At 53.9% G+C, this 11,016-nt stretch overlaps 1 protein-coding gene across 3 annotated transcripts; it reads right to left on the bottom strand.

Moving 5' to 3' along the window:
- Positions 1–2: 2 nt before the first annotated feature.
- Positions 3–10,665, bottom strand: TBC1D20 (TBC1 domain family member 20). Of its 3 annotated transcripts, none has more exons than XM_085079152.1 (8): positions 10,505–10,665; positions 8,044–8,229; positions 6,848–6,931; positions 5,207–5,393; positions 4,335–4,436; positions 3,330–3,471; positions 2,484–2,671; positions 3–2,350 (listed from the first exon to the last, which is right to left on the bottom strand). In XM_085079152.1, exons 1-8 carry the CDS (start codon positions 10,545–10,547, stop codon positions 2,077–2,079), a joined length of 1,206 nt encoding a protein of 401 aa, XP_084935278.1. In that variant the 5' UTR covers positions 10,548–10,665; the 3' UTR covers positions 3–2,076. The 3 variants fall into 3 exon arrangements, with proteins under 3 accessions (XP_084935278.1, XP_084935276.1, XP_084935277.1); XM_085079150.1 differs by lacking the exon at positions 10,505–10,665 and adding an exon at positions 8,984–9,745; XM_085079151.1 differs by lacking the exon at positions 10,505–10,665 and adding an exon at positions 8,984–9,743 and having other exon boundaries at positions 6,848–6,928.
- Between the last annotated feature and the right edge of the window lie 351 nt (positions 10,666–11,016).

Here is an 11,016-nt window from a genome sequence, read left to right as displayed (position 1 = left end):
AGTGTCTTTAGTAACTGTTTATTTTACAGTTTTAGTGTTTGTAGAAATCTGCATTTACAGGGAGTGTGTAAGTCTTTGTACAGAGTAACTGAAGCACCCACAGCGACCATCTTCTCCCAGGCCCTTCCTCCCCTGGGGACAACACAAGAACTAAAGTGCATCATGGCCAGGGAGTGGGGGGGGGCTGCAGGGGCTCCTCCTGGGGGCCTCCAACCATTCCTTCCTTCAGGGTGGTGTACAGAGTGGTCCTGGGCTCTCCAGCAGAACCCCCAGGTCACCACACTCTCCTGCACCAATGCTTTCTCAAGTGCTAAGTGACCCTCAATCCTGCTCTGCTACCCCAGGGGGTGCCAAGGGGCAAGGAATGAGCTCTGCCTTCAGCCACGCCAGGAGGAGCCCCTTGAGCAGCCCTGGGTCTCTCCAAGGGCACTGGCACCAGTGAAGAGAGGAGGGACCAGGTCTTGCTGCCTGCCTAGACAAGGGCAGTTTTACAGAGTCCAGATTTCACCTGCACAGGCAAAGGGAACTCCTGCTCAGAGCTTCATGGGAACACAAGTCAGGAATGACAACTGCCCACCTGCCCTCTGGCCAGAAAGGCACAGCCCCTCCATGAGCAAGGGCCCATGGGGGAAACCAGAACATACCTAGGGCAGTTATGGACCAAGAGGGGTGGGAGTGGGGAGTGCTGAGCTTTGCAGGGCATGAGTTCTCTATCCCAAAATCCCTTTAACCAACACCTCCTTTTCAGGTGTGCAGCCCCTGGGCATGGCACAGATGGCTTTGGGCACAACCGAGCAATGATGGGGGAGCGGGAGGGAGCTGTGTGGGACAGGTAAGGGCACTTGAGGGAGATTTAGCAGCTTGGGGGAGAGGTAGAGGCATAGAGTGTCTATTGGCTTTGTCTCAGTGGGACACCGAGTTGTCTAGGATTTGCTGCTTAGCTTGGAGGGCAGGGAGTGCTGGGGCTGCCAACAGGACTGGTGGGGAGATGGGAGTTATGCAGGGGTTGGGGTGGCCTTTCTGGGAAACCCATCACGTTATTTCCAGAGGCCATGCTGAAGCCTGATCAGCTTGTAGGGGATGTTTTTGACACATTTCCTACTGCAACAACTTCTATCCTGTGCAAACTGATTCACAAGGTGGAAAAAGCCTTTCTCCATGTGGGCATGTTAGTGTTCACTTCCAGAGCTATTAAAGAAGTCTGCAATGAGTGTTTTCAATGCCACTAAGACTTGTGGAACCATGACCTGGCACGTGACAGCACACACCTTTAGCAGGGTGACGACGTTTGTGTCTCACTTCACTGACCCCAGATATGGTCATGATACTGCCATGGTACACTCAGCAGCAGTGCCTGAGAACTGAGGGGAGCTAAGGTCTGCTCCTGCCCCCTGCAAATAGATCAGGCTGCAAAAGATGAGGAAGCAAAGAGCCAGGGAATGTTACACACTGAAGAGAAGTTCACAGCATTGTGCTGGCGGGAGCGTGGGAAAGGTTTGGCTCTACTCAGAGGGTGCCTACAGGACAGGGAAGGGCTGAAGCACCAGCAAAGCTGAAGGCAGATCATGGGGCACACTGGAGCAATGAGGAGCCAAAGGGCTGCCCTGTTCCGCAGGAGTGCAACAGCCCTCCACCCCCACACACACAAGCACACAGGCCAAACCTAGCTGGACACTCTCCTCCAGGAAAGGATCTGCTCTCACTCCCACTAATTTTCCCCAGTGGAGAACGTGGGATCATTTGGGCACAGGCCACACACATGTCTCCCTTTGTACAGTCACCTGAGCACAGCCTGAACAGCCAAACTTGTCCATACCTCTGGTTCCTCAGGGTACAGCGGCAGTGCCTGTCTGCTCACCCTTGCACAGGGAAAGGGGAACAAGGTGAGCACGGTGTGGGGAACCTTCCTGCTGGCTGGTTCCCTCAGTCTCTGTCACAAAGGCCAAAAGCGTCACTGGACGCAACAAGAATAAAAAATAATCTTCAGACAGGCTGTTTCTGGACACGTTCTTCATCAAACATCAGCTCTTCCCGCCAGGGAAGGATGTGGTGACAAGGAAGGCCCTTCCTCCAGCTTCAGGGGAAAATTTGCAGTTCAAACTTGGGTGCCCACTCCAGTGCGCTCTTCACCACGGCCAGGGCAGCTGCTCCCAGTGCCACTGTCAGCCCCATCACTGCCAGCTTGACAAAGCGGTTGGTCCGGGGCTTTGTCAAGATGGATTTTGTCCGCTCCTCCCCTCGGAGCCGCTCCTCCCCTCGGAGACGGTCCCTGAAGCGCTGCCTCAACACAGTGTCTGGTCTCTGCTGCACTGATGCCAACTCAAAGTCCTTAAAAGTGGAAGCCGCCGTTCTGCAAGAGAAGGAACAGGTCAAAGAGTGTCCCCAGCCTGCCCCAGGGACCAGCCTCCGGTCAGGAAGTTCTCCACGAGGAAGCAAGATCTGGCAAGGGGATGTAGGGAACACATGGGCTGCCCAGCACTCACCGTTCAGCCTGAGCTGCCTGAGCTGCCTCCTTTGCGAGTTCAGATGGTGGGAACTGGACAAAAAGGTCCCCGGCTTTGCTGATCAGAGACTCATAAGGAAGGTCCTGTGGGATCTGGGACAGGAGGTGGTGGACAGAGGCCATGTCACACTCGCAGTCCAGAACTTCCTGCTCCCGGTGCAGCACGATCTGCAGAGACGAGTGAGAGGAGTGAGGACGGACAAGGAAGTGGGGACAACTTGGTACACGCTGGTACTTGTTTCAGAGCCAGAAGAAAAAAAACACTTTACTTCCAGCTGAAAGACCTTCTTCAAGAGGACACATTGCAGTGAAGCATTCACTTGGAAGAAAAATGCCAAACCCCTTCTGAGACTCTGAGGCCATGGAAAACCTCTTTCAGGGTACTTAGGTCTGTCTGCTGAGCAGAGTCTGCTATTGGCAGGTCAGACATGTGGGCAGAACCTCAGCAGGATTTGACTCCACAACTTGCCCTCTGCCAGAGGAGGATAGGCAGGTGTGACAGTCCAGGGCTGTCCCCAGCCAGCCAGGCACTCCAGCACGTACTCAGAAGCAGGACCAGCACACGAAGGCAAAGAAAAACACTGTGTCATGCTGTCTCCAAGGCACTGAACTGGTACACCCTGCACATCTGGACACCCTCAGGCTGCCCTGAGTTCCCCTGGATCCCACCCGCCCTTTGCCATCACCAAGGACATCACTGACCTTGGGGGGCTCTGCAGAGTGGGGTGCAGCTGGGGACAGCACCAGCACTGGGTTTGCTGCAGCCCCAAACTCTCACCACCTCAGAAAGGCACAGTTAACCCCTGACCACTCCATCAATACCTACCACAGCCGCAAAATAAATGGGCATCAGTGGGTGGCAAGCCAGGAAGAAGTCATATAATCGCACAACGTGCCGGAAGTCAGACAAAACGTGGCCAAACCAGGTGATCAGCCAGCTGAGAGCAAAGATGGTGCCCACCTCCGCACTACAGAGAGAAAGAGCTGTTAGGTCAGCCTGGAAACAGGAATGAAATGCTCCTGAGCCACCCCTGCATTGCACAGCTGTGCCTGGGAGGGGGGATGGAGCTGGTTAGCAGTGGAGCACTGAACCCAACCCAGAACAGGAACTGCACCTCTGACACAACCCCCAGGCAAAGTGCTACCACTGCTTGTGTCACATCCAGTGGGGGCCACAGCAGAGGCCAAACGTTTTAAGTGGACTCTGAATGTGTGATGTACTAAGCACTGTCTGGCTTGCTGGCTTGAGGGTAACTGAAGTCCTACAGCACAGCCCTTCCCACCCAATGGGCTTACTAATTCTTGGAGTTTGCAATCAGGGTTGGTACCCAAAGACATCCTGGCTATGAAGCAAAAGGCATACCTGCCCAAAAAAGGGCTCTGAACTGACTCTTCCCATTCACCTTCCCGCTTCTGCTTTGATCGGCTCAGGCACACTTGTGTGTCCCTAATGCAAAACCTGGCAATTATCCCCAGAGCTAGCAACAAACTACAGCAAGGTCCCACCAGCCACACAAGTGGTCACATGCAGCAGTTGTAGCATTTTGTACAACACTGTCACCAAATCTCCAGCCTTTCCAATACAGACTGCAGGCAAGTGGGCTCAAGATGGCACCACATAAAACCCCTCCAGACAGGCAGCACAAGTTTGAGTCTGCTCAGAAATGAGTGCCACATGGCTTTGGGGTGTCACCATCCGCTGTGGGACAGCTGCTGACTCCCTGAGGAAACCATTGTGGTGCTGGGCATGTGCTGGTGCAAACGGCCCTGTGAACAGTAACCTGAAACTGGAAGGGGAGAGCCAGGAGGCTCTGATGGAACATCTGCATACCTCTGCATGAAGTCATGCACCTCAGGGTTCACCTGGTCTATGATGGGCATCAGGTAATTTAAGATGTGCTTGGTATTATCCATCGTTGGGTCCATAAAATCCCTGAAGAAAGATTCAAAAGAAGCTTTGTCAAGCACCAACATCAGCGAGCTCTCCCTCCAAGAAGGCAGCAGAAGGGGATGTACATGCAATAAACAGCCTTGCTGGCAGGGTGGCCCTTGGCCCCAAGGAATTCTGTCTCTTTGGGACAGCCTCCTTCCCACTTGTCTGGGACACAGAGGGCTGACCTGCACACAGAACCTGGCAGAGACTACCATGCTGCTGTCAGCTGACACTTCTTATTTTGCTGCAGTGCACACAAGAACCATAAAGCCTTTCCAGCATCCAAAATCTGACTCCTGCCTGGGAGATGAAAGATAATCCCTCCAAACCACACTCCCAGCTGGAAGCTTGCTCTCATTTCAGTGCACAAACTCTTCACGTGGGGTACAGGACACTGGCAGTACAGACCACACTGCCCAGGGCTATGCAAGGACAAGTAGGAGACAGGTAGTGAGCCAGGCCACAGGACCTGGAAAGGCCCTGACAGCCACACAACCATGAATAATGCATGTGCATTGGCTTTTCCAACTCCAAGAGATGCTACAAATTAACTGACAGCCTTCAATTATCCCTTCCCTATGGCACTACTCCCTGCAGATCCACGCGCTGTTGTGTGGTCAGGCTGCTCTCACAGCACCCCTAGGCATGACACGGAGCTGCTTTAACCTGAGGCTCTGCCTTCCTGGCTCCCCTTCCAGGCCAGCTCCACCTGCACAGGTGTCCCCACAGCCTGAGGACACACAGTTGGTTCCTCTCCTCCCACTGAGTACCTGAGATGATGCGTCGAGAGCTTCTCCACCAGAGCTGTGGCCAGCCTGTCCCCCACCACCAGGAGGAAGGTCACCACGATGTCATGGTAGCCCTGGTAGTAGTGCAGCTGAGGGTTGCGCTTGAGGACGTGGAGGATGATATCGATGAGCTCCTCCTGCAATCCTTCCCTCTGGTCATCCGGCATCCCTGTGGGTACAGTGCCAGGCAGAGGTGGGACAGCTGTGTCACCTACCAGTGCCTGCTGTGGGAGCAAGGGTGACTGGTGTGCAAGGAGAGCACCTGTGCATTTACTAACCTGCCTGATCTCAAGGGATGTGGTACGCAGGGGAGGGCAGTCAAACTGGCAGAAAAAATCTATCCAAAGCCCTAATCCTGTCTTCAAAAACTCTGCAGGCCCTGTGAAAGCTGTCCAGTTGCTGAGAAGTTTAATCTTTAGATCTGCAAAACTCTTATTTGCAAGGAAGCCACTGCAGAGGATGGGAGCAGGGTTTACTGATGTTTGCACAGTACTGCTGTGAAGAGACAATTGTTCTGCACATCCAGCACTGATGAGGATGTTTTTGTAAATTTAATTTCCCAGGAGTTTTAGAAAAAAATTCAGTGGGACCCATTTTCAGAGAAACTGTGCCAACTGCATCAGACTGCAAGGCCTCCACCGGCACAACTTTCTATCAGTCCCCTGCTTAACTAAACATGTGTTTAGGGACAGGATGTCACAGGGAAAACATTGTTCCTGCACTGCACAGCTGCAGCCAGTTTCTGGCAGTCCTTGTCAACAGATAAAATGCCCAAAGGCCAAGCAGAGAGTCCCAGCGGAGATCCTGCAATGACAAAGTTCTCCTTTTCCTCTGCTTCACTAATGTGGCTAAAAATAGGCAGGAGGCTGCCATTCAAGGGCAAAAAAATCCGTAGGAGCAGAGCCTGCAGGAATCAGGCCTGCACACAGCATCCACGCCTGCAAGAATCAGAGTGAATCAAGTGTTTACACAAAATAAAAGTGGCAGAAGGGGGAAGCAGATTCTGGCCAGAAATAACGACTGCTCTGCACAGAGAGCTGCTGCATTTAGCATTTTATAAATAACACAAAAAAGCACCAGCCTCCCATCAGAACTAAACAACTGCAAAACCTTTTTGCTTCTAAATGTTCCAAGTTCCATTAAATTTGTTGCAAGAACCTGATTTTGAGACTGTTTTATACCAGGGCTTGTTCTAAGCACAGACAAACCTGCCTACCCTGCCCTTGAGCTAGACCATGGCCTAAAATAAACCAAAGCAAATGGCATGTTTCTCAAGCTTTCCATCTGTCCTAATCTCAACAGGTGACAGTGCACAAGATCCATGCAGGATCTGGCCTCTCTCTGCTGCAACTGTCTGCTGGTAGCAGCCTGCTGGCAGAGGGGCTCAGTGGGGCAGGAGAAGTGGAACATTGGTAGAGCTACATCAAAAACCATCTGTGCAGAGCCTGAAGAAAACTCATGGCTGCAGAAGGTCTCCACTGCAAGAAGCAGCTGCTGTGAGCTCAGGCCCTTGGAGTAATGGAATGTCACTTTCTGCAGCCTCCCAGGGAGGTCTGAGCCAGAAGGAGCCCCATGGCATAGACCTTGCCCCCGCAGAGTGGGAAGAACAGAATCCCCCCTCACCTGGTGGGAAGCGGCGCAGGGATCGCCGCACATCCAGTAACACTTGCTGGTAATCCTTACTTTCCTCTCGTAGCTCCTTCCCTGCTGAGAAAAAGAGGAACAGGACTAACAGAAAGTAGTGTAACAGTACTGGGAAGAGAGTGGGGTGAGGGAGCTGGGAAGATCCCTGTTGAAGTCAGACATGAGGCTGCACACACCCCCCGCTCCACTGTACATCCTCTTTTTCATGGCACACCTCAGCCTTGTCCCTGCACTTTCACTGCCACACACTCTGACACTAACAGCAGATGAGACAATTGCTTCTTTCAACAACACTTGTTAAAATGCTTAAACTGACAGCACTCCCAGCACTCCTAGAAACATCTCTGCTTCACAGTTTTGCTGTGCAATTCAAAGTGTACTCAGCAGCAGCACCGGAAGTGTGCTGTGGAAACCACAAAGAATCATTTATAAAACAGAAACAATTCAGAAGAAAACCGCATGCAGGGTTAGCAAAGACAGTTAAAACAGGAAACCTAAGTGAGCCAGCAAATTCTTTCTATGTGATCATGTGAAGTTAAACATTGTCTTCCAGAAGCTCTGGCCACCTCACAGCACCCCTAATGTCACCTGGCTCTTGACTGAGGTGGGGGGATGCATGCTTCCAAACAGCCACAGAATCAGGGACAAAAACAAAACCAGTCCTAGGTTACTATAAAAGCTACAGAACCTGGAGCTCCTGCATTGCTAAGGTTTAAAAACCTTGTGGGTACTTCATCAGTAAGGCTGATGTCCCTGCACCTGTTCTGACCAAAAGCCACATGTGCTTCACACAACAAATGCTTCCTGGGAGACACCTTGGGAGGATTTTGGCCAAGCCAGGGCTCAGCACAGCCATCTCTCCATGGGAGCAACACAAATTCTACTGCAGGTGAACTCACATATGTCAGCTAATGCTCAGGGCCACGCTGACCACATCCACAATGAACTGATTCCATCACTATCACTAAACAAAACAACAAATGTCGTTTTTAGAAGTCATGTATTGTTTACATACAACACAGTATTGGTGCTGCAGTATGTCCCCTTTGTACATGAGCTTAGTGAGAAATGTAACACACACAGGGAAAAGGCAGGTCAGAAAGCACATCCTTCCTCCAGTGACAAAGGTCACCAAGCTGTTCTTCCCAAGCAGCTGAGTCCAGGCTGTTCCATACCTGGAAGAGGGGGCAGGTCATCTGTATTAACGCTGAGCAGCTTTGGCCACACTTTGCACCGGATCTCGTCTGTCAGGAGCCCACCCTCACTGATTGCCATCCGCCTCAGTGTCGCCACATCAATGGGGTCACTGTTCAGGGCCTTGTAAATCTCTGCCACTTTTCTTTTCTTCTTAGCATCGAAGTCTGCAAAAGGTCACAGAGATATGAGCTGACAGGCAATGGCAGCACACAGCAGGGGTGAGCAACAGCCACTCACAGCAATGTCATACACACAAGGGAGATGACACAGGACAGTTGTCCCACTGTCAGGACAGGGATGATTCTGGTGGTGACCCCTCCAGCTGAGTGTCCCCATTTCTGCAGGCTTAGCATTGGGGGCACCTGAAAGGGGACCCTCACTGCTTCCCTACAAACCCTGGGAGTCCCACTGTGGGAGTCAAAAAGGTCTCCTCCTGACACGGGAGCCACCACCAGGGCCCAGATGGAGCCCTTAGCTCCTATCCTTCCCAACGGCTCCATGCAGGACCAAGACAGCCCTGCAAAGCCATCCTGCAACTCTTTGCTCTTTGATGCAGCTGCCAGCTCAGATGTCAAGTGTTTCTTAAGACCAGGACTTAGGACAGTGTTCTAAAAAGGTTAGGAAAGTGTTCCCAAAACTGTGTTCCTACCGACTCCCAGGTGCAGCCGTCCTAGGAAGAAGCCTGAGCATTTCCACTGACAGCAACAGACACAAGAAAGGACATAATTATACCAGAGTTAAAGAATCATAAGCACATTGACTTCTCCTACAACAAACACAAACCTGCCAGCCATCAGTACACATGCAGCTCAGGCAGTAGCAAACAATTCCCACTGTTCTGAATAGCACAGGAACTTGGGGCAGGGAGGGAAGGGGGTAACACACAAAGCACACAGTGCTCGGGTTAGACAAACTTACAGGACACCAGAGCGCTTCCCAGGGAGCGGAGAAGGGACACTATTTCACACCACATGGTGGAATTTGTCACCGCTGCCTCGTGTGAGGAATGGGAGAAGCGGCCGAGAGCCACTCGATATCCCACACGGGAGGAGTTCCCAGTAAGGAGGCTTTGCTGAGCAGCTGTGGGGCTGGAGTGCAGGATGAGGCCACAAACGCTGCCTTTCCCTAAAGGCTTTTCCCATAGATGCAACAACTCCTGGGATCCAAACAAGACTTGTTCTATAGGAGACGTGTCCAAAGAGGATTTCGGGTGGGAGGAATTAAAAGGACCTCGATGGAGAAACAGCTGTTTCCCAAGGCCGCGCCCTCCTGGCAGCGATCAGAGAGCTCCTTCCTCTGCCCACGTGGCACCTCAGCCACTGCCCCTGCCCTCTCACTGCGAGCTCCTGGCTGGAAGCGCAGCTCTCAGCGAGGTCTGAAGGGAGCCGGGAGGTCAGCAGGCTGCTCACATACACGGACGATAAGTAGGTCGAGCAGTGGATGCTGTTCCTTCTCAAAGACCCTTTTAAAACACTTCTTGGATCAAAACAAGCTGTAACAGCCTACGACAAAGCTCCACCTCCCTCCGAATTCCAAGTTCTTGGTAACATTAAATCTCCTATCGCTCACACAGTGACTACAGGTTCTTTTATTTCCTTTCCCGCCCCTTGTGCAAGCAGGGTTATTTGCACAACAGAAGCCAGCTCTGCTCAGCCGGTTCCCTATTCCTAGCCAGCTCCCTACCCTCAGCTGTTCCTGATCCCCTGCCACACACATACACTGGGCTGTCACATACCGATGCCTTGGGAAGGAGGAGACAAAGCCTACGGGAGGAAAAACTCTGTTCACACACAAAGAACTTAAGGAGTAGTGGGAAGGAAGGAGCACATCTTGCGGGCTCGTCCTCTCAGACTTACTGACAAAGACCCCAATATTTACACTTTTCAAACACACATGGGACAATAGCCTCGAGTATTACCAAAAGCAGTGCATTTCAAAGCATGTTTTGTGCAACCACAAGACCCTAACTCGCAGGTTCACACTTGGAAGGAGAGACATAAACCCAAGCTGAGAGCGGTGTAAAACCCAGATGGGTCCGTCGGTGCTTCTGCAGCGCTGCAGGCACCGGGCACCGACACACGGCCTCGCCAGGTTTGGCCAGACCCTGCGCTGCCGCAGAGCCCTCGGTCACTGCCGGGAGCGCCCGCGGGCCCAGCTAGGGTCAGGCAGCACAAACCGCGCCCGGCTGCTTCCGTCCACCCGAGCCCGCGGCGGCCGCACAGCCGCGGGGTGAGCAGGACCCTTCGCTCGGACCCGGGACCCCCGGGACCCCCGGGACCCCCCGGATTCCCCGCCCGCTCCCGCCGGGGCAGCTCAGAGCGCAGCGCCGGCCCCGCCCCGCCGCCAGGGGGCGCCGCCGCGCCCACAAGGGGCGCTCCAGCCCCCGCCCCCTCAGCGGAACCACCGCCCCCCGCCCGCCGGGCCCGGCCCAGCCCGTACCGTGGCCGCCGACGCCGTTGCGCGGCGGGCTCTGCCGGCCCATGTTCCCGGGCGCTGCGGCGCATTCCGGGCCGGACACCGGACCGGACCGGGCCGGGGCTCCGCGCTCCCCGCGCCGTCCGGTCCCGTCCCGTCCCGCCCCCACCCGCTCCCCCCGCCCCCCGCCCGCCGGCGCGCGGGCGGGACGTCACGGCACCGCAATGCGCAGGCGCGGCGCCTCTAGGCGGGTCACGCGAGCGGAGGTAGCCGCGCATGCGCAAACAGGAGGGCGCAGCCAGCTTGATAGCTGGGTGTGCGTGTCAGGAGTTACTTAAGATAAAATAAACCAAAAAACCCCGAACCCCCAACACCACCCCCCCTCCCCGCCATGTCCACGGCACAGATTATTCCCAGCGCTGTCGCGACCGGGTAACATATGCACAATGGTGCTGCACACGGGCTGCTGCCACCCCGTAAAAAACAGCCGTAACCCCTCCGAACTCCCCCATCGATGCTGTGAGACCCCGCAGCGG

This window comes from Lichenostomus cassidix, chromosome 20 (assembly GCF_008360975.1).
Source record: "Lichenostomus cassidix isolate B80296 chromosome 20, HeHo_3.0, whole genome shotgun sequence".
In the NCBI taxonomy this organism is placed as follows: Eukaryota; Metazoa; Chordata; class Aves; order Passeriformes; family Meliphagidae; genus Lichenostomus; species Lichenostomus cassidix.
This window is presented reverse-complemented; position numbering and strand designations above follow the sequence as displayed.

Coding starts and splice junctions, on each gene's coding strand:
- TBC1D20 (XM_085079150.1), bottom strand. CDS start 9,038: ATGTGGTGTGAAATAGTGTCCCTTCTCCGCTCCCTGGGAAGCGCTCTG. Junction 6,932..8,043: donor TGACCTGCCCCCTCTTCCAG/GTATGGAACAGC, acceptor TCTTTTTCTCAG/CAGGGAAGGAGCTACGAGAG. Junction 2,672..3,329: donor CCATTTATTTTGCGGCTGTG/GTAGGTATTGAT, acceptor TCGTCTCTGCAG/ATCGTGCTGCACCGGGAGCA.